We start from the raw sequence: 19,053 nt of genomic DNA on the forward strand, positions 1-19,053 counted from the left end.
CACCCACAGCCTAACAAAACATCTCAGGTATGTGAGAGTGGCCAAAAGCCAGGGTAAACGTGCCTGAATGTGCTTCCTCCCTCTGAGTTTCCAGGTGAAAACCTCACTTAAGCCAGAGCACGTAGTCCTTAACCAGAAACCTCTTCTAAAACAATTGAAAAATGGTACTTTGAGTTCAATCCTGGGATATATCAACAATAGTGCAAATATGAAATAGTATGCCAGCTGGGAGAAGGTTTCTGGGTTCTGCTAGTGGAAAGCAATTGGACACACTCAGTTCCCAAGCTGCCCAGGTGCTCTCATGTACAGGTAGGGAAAACATGGCTTTTTGATCAGGTGATGATATTCAAAGTTGGCTGGAATAATGCTCTCATTTCCTCGTGTGCTCAGCGGGGCATTGCTCAACCTTCACATTTTTCCTTTTGGAATGGGAGTCCTACATACCCCATGGCAAAGAAAAAAGGCCGTGTCTGAGTTCACTTTGGTGGGGGATCACTCACCGTGCATGTCGGGAAGCAGTGATGATTGATGCACAGCAGAGGGGGTTTCTCTGGCTGTATGAGCTGATCGCTCTTGCGTGTGATTTCGTTAGCGTTTTTGGATGGAGACCAGGATCAGAAGCTTTTAAATTAGTTAACTTGTATTCTTTATTATCATAACACTCGGAAACAAAACACTAAGTCAGTTCTGCTGTTGAAGACTCACATTGGTACTGAAGCACAAAACAATATACAATCATTTATATGAAAATACATTACAGTAGCAAAATGCTATACTGGCGTTTAATACCCAGATTTGGGCAAAAATTCTCGACACTGTCTGATTCTTCTAAAGAATGAATTTTCTCCCCATTTCCCATCTGAAATGATGGGCCACTCAAGAGATTAATAAAAGCAAAACACAATGTGGTCAGTTGGATCATACAGAGCTGAATAACAACGTTCTCTCAAATACGTTTTTTTGTTTGTGTGTATTGAAAATCACAATACTTCAACCCATTCCTTTTGGTCAGTGTGGCCTGGTTGTGTCCCTTCCTTCTGAGGGATGGCTCAAACTAACATTCGCTAAACTGGCACGTCCAAAGTCTTCCCACCATCCTACTGCATGCTATCTGGGTGATGTTTGACTCAGAAACACAACCTTTAACTTTCCACCTCTAGAGCCCAATCCTGCCAACACACATGGGTTGAAGGTGGTCTGTGTGAGTGCTCCTTATTGGGAGGTTACCCCTGTAATGGTGTTGTTCAGGGTAAACGTGGCTAAAACATTCTATCAATCAACTTTTAATTGGTTTTACTCCTGTTTGCCAAGTAGGGAAACTGAACTGCCTTTTACAATGGCACTCTTTTTACCCACAGGCTTAAGACTAAGTAAGGCACACATACATGTTGGTAAGATGGGAGTTGTAATCCCTTATAGCTTGATTTAGATTTACTTATTGATACCAAGAGAAAGAGAATACTCGTTTACTAACATATAGATCTCAAGGGGAAAGGAAGCAGTAGGTAAGTGAACTGCTTTAGGAAGTTGGGTTATATTTAGTGTTAGTTTTTGGAGATCAAAGAAATTAGAGAAGAAAAGAATTCCTAAGAACAAAAGTCTTTTGTTAATAAATATGCATTAAAAAAAAAAACCCACACAACAGCAAAGCCAACAAAAACCAAAACAGTTTCTTTCCATGGTTTTGTACTGAATAGTACTTAAATGTCTTTTTCTGAAAGATGAAAGGGCCAAATCCAGAAATCGTACCATTATTTTTAGCTCATGAACATAAGCTGCCTTCTTGAAGCTCTTCCTGTACCCCGGAGAGCTTCTTCCAACTGTCTCAGTTTCACATCCACCCAAAACAAAACGTATTTTCAGCCTGACCGCAGGCTGAAAGGTCACTTGTTCACAAGGCCCCATTTCATCACCTCATTCAACTGAAAATGCTGACCTATGGACCTTCACATCTCCACAAATGGTTTACATTCAATATATCTTTTTTTCTAACCCAATAACGGTGATTTTTCTGAGAACGCTTCCGTCCTTAATTATCTTTGGGGAAATCTGATCACCCACAGCTTGGGTTCAGTCTTCCTGAGACCTTTCCCTCTGAGCCTGACCTCTTCTCCCCTTGAGCAGCTTTACCCCAATGCCGTACCATTGGCTTCTGCAGTCAGTGGGGTCACAGCCAGCCCTGGGTGCTCCCTGCTGTACCTGCTGGTCACTGATACAGAAGCGTTATTAGCACTAAGAGGGGAAAAAAAAGGGAGAAATAGAAAATTCTACTGGGGTAGGTGTGCTTGGATTAATCTGCCTGCACTACTTTAAAACAAGTAATGCTAGATATGTTGCTTTATGCTCTATAAACTGTGCTAGTGTGCTAAACATGCTAGAAGCTGGTGTATGAGATGGGGTGGGACAGCTTGCAAGGCATTAACTAAAATAAATACATTTGTGCTATGGCCAATGGAACAAGACAGTCACATCTGTATCTGTTACAGCAGCAGGAGATTTCGTGCTTGTGGAACTTGTCATCAGTGTACAGCAGGCACAAATTATGTGTCTTGTTATAGAAAAGGCTCATCATTGCCAAAGCACTTCCTAAAACTTGTACGTAGAGTATGCATAAATATATAAGCAAATCTATGTATGTACATTTATGTATCCCTGGAAGGTTCTTTTACTGTGAGCCAAATACTGCATGCATGACTCCTCTCCCCTAGAACCCATATTAAACATAATTCAGTGCAACAAGCAGTAAGGGATGACAACTTAAAATATAGTTTTTATGGAAATCTGTTCTACCAGCCTATTAAGATTGCATTATGGCCTCATAAGAGTGTTACATTATCTCATTTGTAGAAATAAAGACCTTTCCGGATTTCTGTAAATGTCTCAGTAAATCTAGAATTTGCATTTCAACTTTCTCCAAGGATAAACCAAATTTGTCCTGTATAACTTCACAGAAGCTTTTCTAACTAGTGGCTGAGAATCCCCTGTCCTGGACAGGTCACTTTAAGTCTTTTCTTTGTGAGATGATGAATGGATTTTGGTGTGCTGGTCACCTACGTGCCTTTCTGCGGAGGTCTGCAAGAATGCAGATCCAATTTGGGGCACATAATGAAGGGATCAGAAGATCTGAAGGACTCAATATGGAGTGTTGAGAAAATGTTTTAGAAAATAAAAAATAATAATAATAATAATGGAAAGTCTTAGGGTTTCCCAGAGGAATAAACCTTTCCTGGACTTGTGATTTTATCATATTGGTGCAAAGAGAAAAGCTGGGGCTTCTAAGCAGTGGGGAAAGCCACTGAGGTGGTGATGGTGAGCTGCCCTTCCTGGAGAGTAACGAGACCAGATTGTGTGCTGGGTGCCTCCCTGGAGTTAACAGCATGCTGCTGGGGCCCACGTCTTTGGGTGGAAATGTTAGCTAGGCCATCTTGGTGACACTTCTGGCCAAGAAGTGGAAATCGAAAGGAACCCAATGGAGAAAGGGAAGAAAGAGGGAGAGCTGCAGAGAGTCCAGCCTGGCCGTTGGACAGACCCTGCCAAACATCTGCCTGGTAGGGACTCAAGTGAGAGACCAGCAAGCAGTTAAGTACGTAAAGCCTGAACATACTAGAGCATGACTTGAGTCATTGACAGTGATGTATTTATTGTGGGAGGAGAAGGAAAGCTGGGGAATTTCCCTGAGATAGTAATGTCTATGAGAAGATGAAGCACGAGATGGGAAGCTAAGCATTCCTGAGCTCTGTAGTTGGCCATGGCACACTGTGAGCTTTTCTTTGGATCCTCTGACCTTTTGAATGGACTGCTGATTTCCAGCCTTCACTCAGGCAAAGGATGGGGAGACCTTTGTGTCAGCACATTGCTGTAGCAGTGGTCACAAAGGGTTAGGAGGGCAGTGATGTCTTTAGTTGCATTTGCTTTGCATGAAGCACAGTGGAAAGCTCCTTGCCTTGTTGTTTTGTTTTGTTTTTTTCTGTTTTCCTAATGTTTGGATCTGATGGGGGGATTCCATGGCCATGCTGAAACGAAAACGTTTCTGCATGTTCCCTAGAAGTTTTAAATAAGGTCTAAAGCCTACACATTGACTTAAGTATCCGTAAACAATACCCTGGAAAATAAAAGAAAATCAGGTAGATTCTGCAAAACATATGATATGATTTTAATCTACTTTACAGGGAAACTGGAAGTGATTAATTAAGCAGTTAATGATTAATCTGGGCTTTATATTAGTGCAAAGTACGGAACTACGCTTAAGGAAATTATTAATTGCAATTGCCTTTAAGAATCTGAAGAAAGGTCATGCAAAATTACACTGGAAGTGCTGGAGAAAGTTTAAAACACTTATTTTCAATTGAAGAAATGGTATATTGGAAAAGGAATTAGTGATGCAGCCTAGCCTATTTACGATAAATATCCCTACCTGACCCATAAAAAAAGGTTCCTCTCCAATATACAGAGCTTTCAAGAATCCCTATCATCCTTGAAGTCTGACTTTCATTTTTCTGGAGTTTTTTGGGCTGCTTCCATTCATCCTGCAGCTCCAGCTGTCCCCACCCCTTAATTTAAGGCAACATGTGAGTGAAGTGCAGAGGACAGCACAGAGACCAGCACCCTGACATACAACCACCAAACCAGGGCCCTCAAGGGAAGCCTCCACAAAGCTGCTGCCAGAGACCTACAGTAAAAAGGCACCGAAGAAGGTTTTGTGCTCCTTAGTGTAATCCACCAGCTTGATGTCACTAACGTTGACCATTAGCTTGTCTCCTATCTCTAAGGAAACCACAGCTCCCAGATAAATGGGCTGGAACCAGTTGTTCCTTTCTTCACTGAGGGTCTTGGTGCTGGTCAGCAGCTGGGTGGGCTCGGGGTAGCTGTCAGTGACTTTAGTGATGACTGCAGTGACAGAACTGGTTTTACTTGAAGTGTCACTGGGCCCTCGGAAAGTGACCTGAGCATAGACATAGTAATCCCCAGACACAGGTATCACCAGTGCGTTGCTGGAATAACTCAGGTTGTTCTTGGTAAAGGCCAAGCCTCGCTTGTCTTCCCACTGCAGGATGGGCAGATGGCTTCCCGTGGTGCTGGAGGGTTCTTGTTTCTTCACTGTGGGACAGAGAGGGAGAAGAGATGTGTTAGTTTGTTCCAGCTGGAGAAATACAGGATCTTTCCTCCATGGGGCAATCAAAACTCTAGGAGAGAAATGTTCTTCCTTTAAAGCCAGTCAGCTGCAGGCCAACTGTCAAGAGCTACTTTTGGAGGCTGCCCATAGGATGTCCAGATCTGAGCAACCAAGAGCCAAAGCCAAAGTTGGAGAACCTCGGTTGGAGCATGCTGCCCACAGGGCTTGGTTACAGCTGGGTGTCCTAGGTGATAGGGCATCCCAAATGATGGGACTGTCCTTCCCAAAGGCTGTCTCACTGTGGGATAGGACACATAGCTTTAGCTCATAGGTCTGGAGCGCTCTCACCCATACGCAAAGCATAAACTTTGTTCTTAAGTGAAAGTAGTGCTGGGCCAGTTGTACAGCTGGCTACATGCCTGCACCTAGTGGCTCAGGACAGCAGTCAGAGACATGAGAGCAATGTCTTCATGAGTAGTGATGGACTGAAGCTGTGTTTGTGCCACAGCAGTGCTAACTGAGGACAAAGGGCTCTGTTTGCTTGCAGAAGCTTCACAACAATCATTGTGATCTATCACTGAGCACTGAGAGCCTTGAATTCTTCCTGCCAGGTTACTTCTTGAGGCTGGAGATGGGGTTTGTCAGCCGCCACACCAAGGTTTGCTGCTGGGTGCTGCACTGCGATCTTCTGCTATACAACTGCCTTTCCTTTACCACCGCCCTTCAATTTCACCATAGAGCTAGAAAACCCCACTGTGCTTTACAACACCCACTTCCAAAGGGACACACAGTAATAAAACCCATTTTTAACTCTGTTATGAAAGCGTTTGGGACAGAACACTAAGCTTGGTGTTATCTTCAGCTTTACTTCAGACAGAACAATCAACAAACAGAAATGCTCTTGTGATTAACCGATGACAAACAGGGCTCCAATCCATCCCCAGCACGGTCTGATCTAAGCAGAGGATCAGGATCCTCAGGACACAGAGGGAAGTACCAAGGAGCTGCTTTCATGAGCTTAATTTAATGCTTAAGGTCAATTATGATTCAGCATTTGGGGACAGGGTGCGTGTGCACAGGCAGGGAAGCAAACTGAAGGCAGATGGGGACGAGCTTAGAAATGTTGTTGGCAACGTCTATTAGATTTATCCTGGGGGAAATGAGATTCGGGAAAACAAACAGCCCCAGCCCCCAGTTACATCCTTTTTCTCCTGTTTTCTGACAATAGATAACCCGTAAGAAAACAAGCTGCTGTTAGGAGTGCAATTTCTTGCATATTCTCTGAGTAGCACAACAAAATAATGGCTTTTTTTCCCAGTCTGACTGTCAGTGCTCAGAAAAATTAAATCCCTCTATCTTTTCCCAGAAGGCAAAGCATGTGGAGTATTTCTTTGCTGGAAGATGATAGACAGGGACTACGATAGCAAGCCAAGCTAAAATATAGAAGTATTATAAGGAATGTGAGGCTTAGAGGAAATGGAGCTTTGCTTGATATAGAAAGAGAGAAGCAAAAGAAAGCAAAAGTACTCATGGTCTGTGTCCTCATCTGCCTTGGGGCCTGGCAAAAACACAGCATTAGGGTCACTGTGGTTAAGGAGTAAGGCCTCTCTGAGATAGGGTGGTGGCAGAGGAAATCATGTCCGAGTTGGGGAAGATGAGAAAAGATGAGAAAACTTCTTGAAAGAGTTTTGGGCTCTTTTCCATCTTGGGCAGTTTGGGAAAACAAATGGAGGAGAAGCTCCAAGGGAAATATTTTTTTTACATATCCAATGACGCATTTAAGATGTCAGCAACACTCAATTCTTCAGTGCTTTTAATAACTATGAAGCGTCTCATATGAAGTATATTATTTCATAACTTCTGGAATGAGGCAATTCTGTTTTATGGCCCTAACCTTCCTTTTAGGTTAAAACTCACTGTGTCAAAGCTCTCCGTTTTCAAGCTGGTCAAATTTTCCCATGATTTAGAGATATATCAGGAAAGGTGCATGTTGAAGTGCCTTTGAATACTGTATGGCTCCTTTTCTAGCACAGCCATATTTGTCATTCATTTATTTATTAAATATATGGAGCTGCACTTCCTGCAAATACACATCTTATGCTAACCCTTGAAGTCAATAAAATCTGCTTTCACTATGGGATCTACTGCTGCAGTCCCTTCAAGTTTCCCTTTCACTTTTGGTTTTGTTTTGGTTTTTTTTTTTTTTTTTTTTTTGGCATCTCTTAGACGTAAAATTTCTTCTCTTTTCCTAAAATCCCATTTGGTTTAGTCACTTGCTGGGGAATCCCTGTCACTTGGTTGCATTGGTGGAATGCTGGTGAACTTATGGGGTTTCTACAGTTCATGGCCCTCACTCATGACACTGAGCTGTACGGTAGGAAGGAGATGAGGATCTTGGTCTCTTACACTACTCAGGTCTTGTGCTGCACGAGTTGCAAAGCACAGAGGATGCAGGGTCTCTGTTGCTCAAGAAATTTAATAACCCATCTTAAAATGCCCAACAGCCAAGTGGAACTTATTTTCTACCCAGATTTAGCGAGGTGTTCAGATAGCATTGCAGCACAACGACTGCTGGACAGGTCCTTGGTGGGTGCCTGTAACGCGTCTCATCCAGCCATGCCATGCCATCCTATGCAGGCACTGGTCTGCCTCCTGACCTGAAGGACGGCCCCATGAGGGCTGCAGGGATGGTGGTGGTCAGCACCAAATCTGAACTGGTGCATGGGACACAGTGAGGGTGGAGAAAAGCCCCAGCTGGGGTTCACGCTGACTGTTCCTCACCAGCAGACAGGGAGAGGAGGTCTCGGTGTCAGTATGGATGAGTCCAAACTGCTCTATGTATTTTCCAGAGGCCAAGAACAGGTGGAGAAACTTTCATAAAGGAACAGAGACCCAAACATTGAGTCATCTTGCTACTGCTAACTCAGTGGTGCATTCCCATGTTAAACACTCTGGTTAGTTCTCATTCCTCTCACTCTGCTCTTACATTTAAAATATATGTTCCTAAACCCAGAAGGAGACATAGAAGGGCAGCTGGAGCTCTGGAGATTTGCCATGAGGAAGGGCACTGGGTCTGCTATCTTCACTGTGAACCAGGCGCCTGAAGTGGGGGAATGTACAACAGATCTGAAGAATAATTATTCCTTTTTCACTTTCTCTGCACAAGTCGTGGTTTCGGAGAAGTGAAGACCAGAAAGAGACCCAGGAAATTATTATATAACAAGTTTAGAACAATGCCAAAGACTTCTGCACTGAGCTCAGGAAATCAGTGCTGCAGGGTGCAGAAAAGCAAAAGAGAAGTGCTCGAAGCCAACAAAAAAGCTTAAAGCCAAGTTCATAGAAGCCTGGTTTCCTAGTGGCTCAGTGGCACAGCTGCCTGGTTGCAGCCTTAAGCTCAGGCTCCTGACTCTGTTATGCACAGAAAACCCCCTTTGCATTTTCCTTCTCCCAAATAACACTGATGGGGCTGAGGCAGGAGGCAGACAGACCCCATCCCAGGGCACTGCTTGGGAGTGATGGTGGAGGAGTTGCAAACAGAGGCCTGAGAAAATTTGAAGCAAACTGTTGGGTGCTTCCCTGTGACAGCTGGACTTTTGTGCAACCCAGGGGAGTTCCCATCAGCAGAGCAACACTTGGGCTGCAATTGTGAGTCAACTGCACTGAGAGTCTCCTGGTCTTGGTCATGTGGAGATTTGGGAAACAAAGAGACCTATATGAGCAGGCAAAGTCCTTCTTCTCCTGCAGACCTGAGGGAATGGCATGGAGCTGTCAGGGGAGGGTCAGGAGGGGTTGGGGAACAGCTGTGCCCCAGAGGTTGGTGGGCACTGCACAGCTCCCAGGGTAGCAGGCACAGCCCTGAAACTCGGGGAGCTCTGGGACACCATTCTCAGCCATAGGGTTGGGGTGTGTGGAGCTAGGTTGGGCTCAGTGATCCCTGTGGGTCCCTTCCAACTCAGGATATTCTATGGTTCTGTGATTCCATGTATTTTGAGGAAGCACAGATCCATTTTGCAGTTCTATCCACCTGTGTGTCGAAAGGGTTGTGACATAGGAGTGCATTAGGAAGGAGCTTGTGGGTTAGGGAAAGGAAACTATGGTGGTTGACAAATCAGCCCTGAAGCACTGATAACCCTGTGCATACATGTGTTAAGCCTCGTGTAACTTCTTGCATCCTTCAAGTTACTACAGAGCTCCTGTGGTACAACACAACAGGGTACTGGGGAAGCCTCTGCAGTGAGCTATATTTTGGGGAGGTATAAATTATCTTACTGGACATAAGGGGAGAGCTCAGAGCAGCTGGAGAGTTCCTCAACTCTCAGTCCCATACACTCAGAAAACCACAGACCTTTTCTTCAGGTTGTGTTCCCTAAGTTCCCTTCAGTGTGGTGACAGCCCCAGCTTCGATGCTGAGGTGGTGATCTTTTGAGATGGCATCTTCCTAACCAACACAAGCTGAGAGGCTCAGCTGCATACAGCTCTTCCCTTGGTTGCTCCAATGCACGTTACATATGACCTCACCAAAACCAGGAAGCTACTGATGGGAACGTGGTGTGTGTGGCTTCAGGATGGACTTGCAGAGAAAAATAAGCACCCTAACACTGGCCTTATTTGGTCTTATTTTACTCCAAAACTGGTAGGTCTTCCTAAATCACAGCTCACTTGGGCTCTTCCCACCAAAGCAGACCCAGCAGATCACTAACACGGCCGGAACCCAAGTGCTCACACAATGACAGCAACAGCCCAGAGAAGTGGCAATGTTTGCCAGCTGCCTCCTCTGTGGGCCCTTTCTTATAAGTGCTGCTGTGGTAAATCTGCTGTGGTCAATGAGGCAAAGCTGGTGGCTTCTTCCCCTGCATCTTGCAGCTTGATCCTATCAGACCCGTATAAACCGCGGTTATTGCACTGCAACAGCTGCAAGATCCAAAGGAAACACTCTGGTTCTGAACAAGCATTACCTGTCAGGTGTGCTCTTGGCTTCTCGGCGCTGGGAAGCGTGTCTGTAACTGAGGAAAAAAGAGAAAAAAGGTTTAAGTGTGTGGAGGGGAGGTGTGAGGGACGCACTCACAGGCTCCCAAATCCATGCTTTGGCCCACTAAGCGAGGTGCTGGGAGGTGTGAGCCCACCCTGGGATGGAGCTGGCTCTGTCTGGGGTTGGGAATGCTCGTCCCTCGCTATGGCCCCAGCTCTACCCATCTCCCCACACCCCGTGACCCTGCCCTGACATGCTTGGATCCTCATGGTGAGGGCAGGCAGGGAGCTGTCTGCCCCAGGGGCTGCGGCAGCAATTGCAAAACCTCGACAAACAAAGATGGTAGGGATGGGAAAAGGGATGGCACACTTACCAGCAGCTACTGCTCGCTGCTTCAGAAAGTGAGAGCTCCTCTCATCCACGACCTGCAAGAGAGATGTGCAAGCAGTTAGTTCCAGGGCTCCTGCACCACGTCCACTTTGCTTACCCCCAAAACCAGGAGATGGTACACTGATATTCTCCACCTCAGTTAAAGCTTTTATGTAGTAAGGACAAGCCCTGACAGAGCTTTGCTTCAGTGCAAGAGTTTCCTGCTGTTTGTTCAAAGCCACCCACATCTCAGGCAGATGCTGGGGCAGGAGCTGGGCTGCTGTGATGGCTTTGTTCAGCTCATGGGTTGGACAAATCCCTGGCACGATTGGAGGAGCACTGAGGGTAGGGACCATCACTCCTGGGCCAGTGCTTCCACATAGCACTGCTGGAGCACTGCTGCCTGGTGGCTGTTGTCTCTCCATCTGTGCAGTGAAACACAGCAAGCAGCACAGCATGAGACTCTCTTCCCTGCTTCAAACATCTGCATGGTGCACTTGGAACATCAGTACGAGGTCTACCACCTACAGACCTGCGGCTTCCCTTTCCACATCTGCATTATTTCAGGCTGCAAGTCTACTGCTTAGGCATGTCTTGAACTGTGGGGAGCCCAGGGCAAGACAGAGCTATTTCACATTTGCTTGCACTTGAATCCTTCCCCTAGCCCTAAGCATGAGCACAGCCCCACAGTGACAGTGCCCGTGCCAAGCGGTGCCAGCCTTTGGGTTGAGCAGCAAAAAGAAGGGGCCGCTGGCTGCGTGCCATGCTGTGACAGGCTGCTCCCAGCTCACACCCTGCCATGCTCTCGTGGCTCCTTGTCAGGAGCCAGCCCTCCTCTGGCATCTTAGAAAGCAGCGTGGTTGCAGGGGGAAGGAAGGAGCTGCAGGATGCTGGCTCTGCAACCCTGGGACACAGGGAGCATCATCCACTGTGCTTGTGCCAGGCACTGCATGGCAGCGTGATGCTGCAGCGTGGTTGGAAGCGAGTGGTTAAGGGCATGCAGCCAGCCAGGGGCTGCCTCGTGGGGTGTGTTTTGCACTATGGGCTGCTGCAATAAATACATCCGCTCTGCGGGGCCACCTGCTTGCTGTCCCTTCTGTGGCACACAGCCACAGCCCTTCTGATGGGAAGCACAAGGTCAGTGTGAGGATTTCCCTCCAACACTCCCATGCTTTTGGCCACATGCACATGCACAGATTTACAGCAGTACTGCTGCGGCACTTCCTACATATTTATCAAGTAGCACATTTTCAAACAATGCTAAGTACCACAAAGAGCTACAAATCAATCACAAACCTACACTTAATCATGTAACTTCAGTGGAGCTGTCTGCTCGAAGCCTAACTCCATGTATTTTATGTACACTCAGGCACTGCAATCAAAGCAGTGGTGAGAGGGAAGAGGGAAGGATCCCACAGCTGTGTCAGAAACATCAAAACGGTTTTGTCTGCCAGCTGTAAAGAAGCTTTTTATGCAACCTCTGTTTAGTTGTTTGCAAAGAATGCCAGATGGGTACTCCTCGAGCAGCAGCTGCACTTCTGTGTGCTGGAGAGCAGCAGATAGAGCACTGCGTTGCATGGTGTGAATGTGTTCTTTGCATGGCAAAGGTGGATTTCTTCCTAATTGTGCCGTTTGATAAGGACACAGACCTAAACTTATATAGAAAGTATTTTAGTACTTCAAAATGCTACACAATAGCCTTTGTTCAAGGAACGTTTGGATGTTGTGTTGAGGGACATGGTTTAATGAGAACCATTGGTGACGGGTGAATGGTTGGACTGGATGATCCTGTGGGTCTTTTCCGACCTTAGTGATTCTATGATTCTATGGTATTAGCAATCCCTGTGCTGCTGATGTACGCTGGGGGTGTGGATGAGGTGCATAAAGAGCTTTCAGGATGAAGGAGGTGAGGGAGAGCCAAGCAGCACAAGGCAGTAGAGAAACCACACAATTAGCATTTTTCTCTATTCTCCTTTCTTGCTGAGCTGTGCTTCTGTAAAGTTCACCGAATGGCCACAGTTTTCCCTTTGGTTACAGCAGAGAAAATGTAAGCAGCATTGAGCAACTTTGAAAATCCCGCCCTACAGCTGAGCTCCTGCACCTATGGGAACCCTGAAAGTTGCAGTATGCAAAACTCCACTGCTACCCAAAGCCCCGCCGCATTTGCATTGAAAGCCCAGGAGGAGGGTAAACACAAAACATCCCCTTTGCACCTCAAGGGCGAGCTGGGGCTGTCCAGGAGAGCTGCTTGGGAAAAGCAGCCTGGCACTGGAGGTGGGGGGATTCATCAGCCAAACATCCCCAGCTCCATTTTTAGCACAAGGTGCAATGTCATGGCAGGTCTCTGCAGGGCACACACGGTGCTTGCACTCGGTTTTGCTCAGCCCAGGGGTGCTGCATGGCCTGGGCAGTTGGGCAAAAACTGTCCATCATGATGGGTGCATTTTGGCTGGGCTGTGGCATATACTGGCTGTTCTGCCCGTGAAAACCGTAAGCATCAAAGAGCAGTTTTATGGCTTTTGGAAGAGTCCCCCACACCCAGGACATGGCACAAGGCTCCTTGCTGCTCCCCAGGCACCTCTCCATCCCTATGGATCAGGAAGTCATTTTGAATCACAGAGTCATTATGGCTGGAAAAGACCAATAATATCAACTAATCCAAACATCAACCCATGCCCACTACTCATGTCCCTCAGTGTGACATATACCCTTTTCTTGAAGACCTCCAGGGACGGTGACTCCACACCCCCCCTTGGGGTTCTCCTTCCCACCTGGGCAGGCCATTAGGGCATCTGGCTCTGTATGGGTTACAGCTCTGCCAATCCTATTCTGATCTTTGCTGCTTTTATCCTTTCGGACTACAGGATGGAACTGCAGGCTGAGTTACTCCTGTACTGTAGCTCCTCAAGGCTGACATGGCACACAGGTACACGTGCAAACTTTTTGACTGGTTTCAGATTGAACCTCCCTCGTGCCCTGCTTGTGGTCCTGCCATGCTAAGGCTGCCACCAGCACAAGCCCAGGTATCAATATCTGCAGGGCAGGCCTTGACTTTCAGCTTTATGGAGCCAGTAGAATGAATTGCTAGGATGGCTGGAGATGCTTGCCTGGTTTCCCCTCGGTGGATTTGTGCATTCAGATTGAAACTTGGCTTTCCTTCAGGGAAGGATGCCCCGCAGCCTATTATAATTTCCTGCTAATAGCCCAAACTGTGACAGTGCTTAGAGAACCCTATTTCCTCACCTCGCTTTGTCTTGAAGAACAAAAGAAAGTGATTTCTACTTCCAGCAGGGAAGCTGTGTGTGAGCCTGGAAGGTGTCCAGGGAACCCATCATCAGGCTTCAGTTATTCACACAACACGCAGCTCACCGCAAGAAAGAGAACTGGTGGTTTGCACGTGTTTCTGTGATGACATAACTTACCCCGCTCTACCCTAAAAGGGACATTTCCTGAGGAAAAGGTGAGCTTATGTCCCTTCCGAGGAGAGTGTGACACCACGTGCACCCACACAGAAGCTGAGATGAACAACCGTCTCACCCTGCAGCCACAGAGGCACACCCCACTTGCACAACCCTTCCCCTCCTCCTTGCTCCAGGAAGGATGGGTGCAGGGATTTACTACCTCTGCTTCTCACCCGCTCGGCTGCACCAGTCCCTCCCAGTTGATGCTGAAGCTGCAGCCCAGGGCTGGCCCGAGCACAGCGGAAAAAGACAATCCTGCGTGGGCTGAGCTCTGGTCCTGAGGCACCGAGAGGGCTCTTCCTGTGATCTCACTGCTGCAAGGGTCAGTGAATGAACTCATGTCTGATGCAAAGCAGGGCCAGCCCACCTGCTTCCAGTGTGCTCAGGGCACCCACAGCCCAAAAGCTCCACAGAATTACTCAGGTTGGAAAAGATGTTAAAGATCATCGAGTCCAACCACGACCTAACCATACTACCCTAACTCTAACAACCTACCACTAAATCATGTCCCTGAGCACCACATCCAGACAGTTTTTAAACACATCGAGGGATGGTGACTCAACCACCTTCCTGGGGAACCCATTCCAGTGCTTAACAACCCTTTCTGTAAAGAAGCTTTTCTTTATATCCAATCTAAACCTCCCCGGTGCAACTTAAGGCCATTTCCCCTCATCCTCCCACCTGTCACCAGTGAGAAGAGACCAACCCCACTCTCACTGCAGTCGCCTTTCAGGTATTTAAGGAGATCAAAACAGCCCGTTACTTCAGTCTCTCCTCATAGGGCATATTCTCCAAGCCCTTCCCCAGCCTTGTTGCCCTTCTTTGGACCTGCTCCAGCACCTCCATGTCCTTTCTGTACTGAGGTGTCCAAAACTGAATAGAGCACTCAGGTGCTGAGGTGAGGCCGCAGCAGTGCTGAGTACAGGGGTAGGATGACTTCCCTAGTCCTGCTCACTACACCATGCCGGATCCAAGCCAGGATGCCATTGGCCTTCTTGGCCACCTAGGCACACTGCTGGCTCATATTCAGCCAACTGCCCATCAGTATCCCGAGGTTCCTTTCCATCAGGCAGCTTTCCAGTCACTTCTCCCCAAGCCTGTAGGGTTGCCTGGGGTTGCTGTGACCAAAATGCAGGACATGCCTTCTCCCAGCTAAGCTCTCTATTAATGGGACATGTGAAGAAGGCATCCTCCAGCAACGCTATTCTAATTCTACAAATGCAGCTGGATACACAAAAAGACCTTGTCCTGAGAGCCTGTATACCCAGAAATGCTCCTCTGGATCCAGCTGGGCTGTGGACATGCTGAGCTCGGAGGGGTGAACAGCAAGCAGACAAACCCACCCCATGCACTCTGCTGCTGGACAAAGCTGGTGACAGAGTTTGGAGGAATGAATGGACAGCTCAGCAAATGCAGCACAGCGCTGGCAGGCACACCCCCACCTGGCTTGGCACTGGTGCTGTGGGCACACAGCCAGCCCCAGTGCTTTCCCTGCCTCAGTGGGACCTGAAAAGGTTGCAAAGCAACCGATCATCTCATTGCATCATTGTGGGATTATTACACGCTAATTCAGTGCATGTGCATAGAAGTACATGCTTGTGGAAAGCATGTCTAGGCTAGAGCAAACCTAATGGCTTACACTGCACTTTTCCTCTTAGAAAACCAAACCCTCTCACAAACACTTTTCTCCATTGACTCTGCCAGCAGAATAGGAACCAGGAACACACTATTCTACCTAACAGCTTGCATCCTATCATTAATTCATTCTATTACTAATTCTCTTTAAGGTCATCTCAGGAATTGAACTGTTGTGCTTGGAACCTCAGAGGTTGGAAACAGAAAGAGCAACGAGACAGCCCCAAATGCCTTCTCACTGCATGCACCCACTCCACAGATAACAGCAGGAGGGTCAGCACAGCAGTGAGCACTTCCACACATGCAAGAAATCAGCACATTTAGCAGTCTGAGGTACCGTGCCAGGGCACTGCTCCTCCTGCCAGCTGGGTGCAAAGTTAATGGGGAAGATGCTGCACCAGGAGCTGCCTCTGGTTTGGTACAAACTCAGGTTCAAAGCAGGGCCAGCACTTTTCCATGCAGCCAAACAAGCAGAGGCACAGAGCCGCAGGCACAGCTGTCAAACTGTCTAAATATATGCAAGCAAAATGTTTGCTTGCATCCAAAAGTTACCCTCGAGGCCATTTATTAACACTGCTTTCTTCTGCTGTTCCTAAGTGAGCACATGATGAGCAGGCTAATTGAGTGCGGAATTTCAGACCTGTAGCTAACATTCCTTCAAACCTTCATTCTTCAGAGCAATATGCGTGTGTTCTCCTTCTACCACAGGGAAGTCCTGATAGATTCATAGGATAGAATGGAAAGAAGCACTTGCAGGCTGACACAAGCAGGAGGGGGGCGGCACAGAAGAGCATTAATGATGACCATCTTCTCCAGCCCAGGGGCAAAGAGCTGTCTATCAAAGAGATAAGGTCTTCCCCAGATGTAGGGAAAACTTTGATGGGGAGCAAATCACACAGTGGGAAATTTAGAGCCAGGCTCCATAGTTGTCCCAAATGGTATCCATGCAGGGCTATACGCTAATAACACATGAGAGCTGCTGCTGTCTGCGAGGTGATGTGTGATGGGCACTGACCCACTGACATCAGCGTTTGGTCAGCAGACATTTGCTGAAATAAGACGTGGGAGGGGAAGTCTCAGAGCTAATCTGAAAGGAGGGAGGAAAATGAGTATCAAAATCTGGCTGAAATCAGTGGAGAGACACAGATTTCAACCGAATAGAGCTTTCCCTTACGAATTTCAAGCAGCGTGCCAACAAAAGTTTTAAAGGCGTATCTTGTACTCTGACCAGAGTGAAGTAAAGACAAGAGGAGCAGGGACCAAGCAAACACCACATATAACCCCAGCAGATGGGCTCTGCGTGAGAATGATGGCATGTAACAGCGTGCTTCTCTCCTTCCCTTAAATGCAATCAACTCAAAGAGAGAACCAGACCCAGAAAATCAAAACAACAACAAAACACAACTACGAGGGGAGAGGTGGAACCCCACGCTGCAGCGGGGTGGAGGTATGGCAGTGCCTTACCTGGGGGCAGGAGGTGGGTGCTCTCAGGTTCCCGGCCAGCAGGTATGCGATGGGCAGCGCCAGCAGCAGCACGGCCAGCAGGCAGAGCAGCACGGCGCAGCGCATCCTCCGCAGGTCCTCCTTGATGTGCATCCTGGAGGCTTGGCCGGTCGCCGAAGCCTCTTCCAGGGTTATTTCAGCCCCGTGATCCATGCCGGCAATTGGCGTACGAGCTGCCGCTGAGCCTGGCAACGGCTAAACCTCCTCTGCCTTCTGCCCTGCATGGAGACCCCCATTAAATAAGAGCTGCCCGAAGTGTGGGAAGGCACCGACACACACACACCCTCCCTCCCGAGGAATGCACCGCCTACAATAGAAACCTAGCTCAGGGAAGGGAGCACCGCGGCTCCCCGAGCTCCCCGGGATGCCTGCCGCCTGCCTCTGCCTTTTTTTCCCCTTGCCGTGGCAGGAGGAAGCTAGGAAAGTCCCAGTGGGTGGAACCAGGATAAACTCCACCGCCAGGCTGGATGAGCTTGAAAGCTTTTCCACGTGGTGAAGGGAACGTGAAACCAATGGGAGGGAAAGTGAGAAGCGAAGGGGGAGCGTGAGGGCGAGCGGCCATGGCACGGTTTCAGTGCTCCGTGGAGAGTAAAGGGAAGTGCTGCAGGGAAGGCTGCGAGGAGCACCGAGGAGGGGTCCTGGACCCTGAGATATGGTTTAGCTCTCAGGTTTTAGAAGAATGCTCCAGGTTGGTTCCGTGCACCTTCTGCAGCACGCAGCCAGGGGTCAGGCCCAGAGAGCGGTGCCCTTGTAACCATGCTCTCATAGGAGTCTGCTCCCACTGCTAGGAAAGGGGAAAGCTGGGAATGCATTGCACCTGGGGAAATGTTGTGAAGATGGCATGTCACCCTGCTCTGCTGATAGCAGCTATCTCAGAGAGCAGGGCGCTGCACAGCGTGGTTCACACAAGGACGGTCCGGCAGCAGCTCCTGCTGCTCTCAGAGGGCCTCTGTGTGCCTCACTGCAGGAGATGATGGAGATGGGACCCTCAGGACTGAGCCAAAGGTTTGAAATGGGAAGGTTTTCCCCTCCAGAAGCGCTGTCTCCTCAAAACCGAAACGTCCGCACATGCTGTTGTGTGGAAACTTCTTCTTTTTCCCTCGGTGTGGATTTTTCTTTCCTTTTTTTTTTCAGTGAGAGAGCATTAAGTTTTGGTTCCCACCGTCTCCCACATCAAAAATGCTTCAGAGTTCTGTTACTAGAAAATGACATCTGAGCAATGAAAGTATCTGCTCATATCCTGACCTGCCTGCTGCCCTCCAGTCACCTGCAGAGGAATAGTCCATGAAAATTCAACCTTATCACTTTCATTTTGATAACGCTGTTAGAAGCCTTCTTATCAGAGCATACATTAATAATACCTTCTGGTGCAGCCCCATGTGTGTCACAAGGTAGGCAGGCAGGAGCAGGAAATGCTGAAAGCTGGGCTGGTTTGGGGAGAGGGGACAGAGAGCTGCCGAAGTACCGAGGGATGTGTGCTGCAATCCATGCCCAGCCATGTGAGTCCTTTGTGACCTCAGACAAGTCACTGACTTTGTTTCCTTTAATTCAATGTTTGTTTTCATTCAGGCTTTAAGAGGAGGAGAAGTGTTATCATCTATTTCTACAGCATCCAGAGCTCGTTTCAATGTGGCCCCATTAGTCATGTATTACTTTTTTTCAAAGGGCAAGAATGTGCTCCTGGGAGCAGCTGCAGGAGAACCCATAGTTCTGTGGAAGTGTTGTGAAGAGATGCGATGTTCTGTTTGCTAGGAGACCAGATGCTTATTCTGTCACAGAATTAGCACTAACCCTTTGAAGTTAACATCCCCTTCATTGCACGTGCCCACAAATGCTGAATGCACATCTGAAGCACACCTCTCATGGAGGTCCCACCACTCTGCACTGGGTTTGGGCAGGAAGGGCAGCCCTGCTTGGCTGTATGTCTGTCCGTCTGTCTGTCCTGGTGCTCTCTGAATGCCTCGTGTTGCTCCCCTCAGTGCCCTGGTGCTCCTACCTGAGAC

At 47.9% G+C, this 19,053-nt stretch overlaps 1 protein-coding gene across 2 annotated transcripts; it reads right to left on the minus strand.

Moving 5' to 3' along the window:
- Positions 1 to 622: 622 nt before the first annotated feature.
- TNFSF15 (tumor necrosis factor superfamily member 15) lies at positions 623 to 17,433 on the minus strand. 2 transcript variants are annotated; one of them, XM_046901786.1, is made up of 5 exons: positions 17,362 to 17,433; positions 17,012 to 17,268; positions 10,456 to 10,507; positions 10,069 to 10,116; positions 623 to 5,097 (listed from the first exon to the last, which is right to left on the minus strand). In XM_046901786.1, the coding sequence occupies exons 2-5, from the start codon at positions 17,201 to 17,203 to the stop codon at positions 4,670 to 4,672; spliced, it is 720 nt and encodes a 239-aa protein (XP_046757742.1). In that variant the 5' UTR covers positions 17,204 to 17,268; positions 17,362 to 17,433; the 3' UTR covers positions 623 to 4,669. The 2 variants fall into 2 exon arrangements, with proteins under 2 accessions (XP_046757742.1, NP_001019749.1); NM_001024578.2 differs by having other exon boundaries at positions 17,012 to 17,433.
- Positions 17,434 to 19,053: the final 1,620 nt, after the last annotated feature.

Source organism: Gallus gallus, chromosome 17 (assembly GCF_016699485.2).
Source record: "Gallus gallus isolate bGalGal1 chromosome 17, bGalGal1.mat.broiler.GRCg7b, whole genome shotgun sequence".
In the NCBI taxonomy this organism is placed as follows: domain Eukaryota; kingdom Metazoa; phylum Chordata; class Aves; order Galliformes; family Phasianidae; genus Gallus; species Gallus gallus.

Coding starts and splice junctions, on each gene's coding strand:
- TNFSF15 (XM_046901786.1), bottom strand. CDS start 17,203: ATGGATCACGGGGCTGAAATAACCCTGGAAGAGGCTTCGGCGACCGGC. Junction 10,508..17,011: donor CACCCACCTCCTGCCCCCAG/GTAAGGCACTGC, acceptor TCTCTCTTGCAG/GTCGTGGATGAGAGGAGCTC. Junction 5,098..10,068: donor GCCAAGAGCACACCTGACAG/GTAATGCTTGTT, acceptor TCTGTCCCACAG/TGAAGAAACAAGAACCCTCC.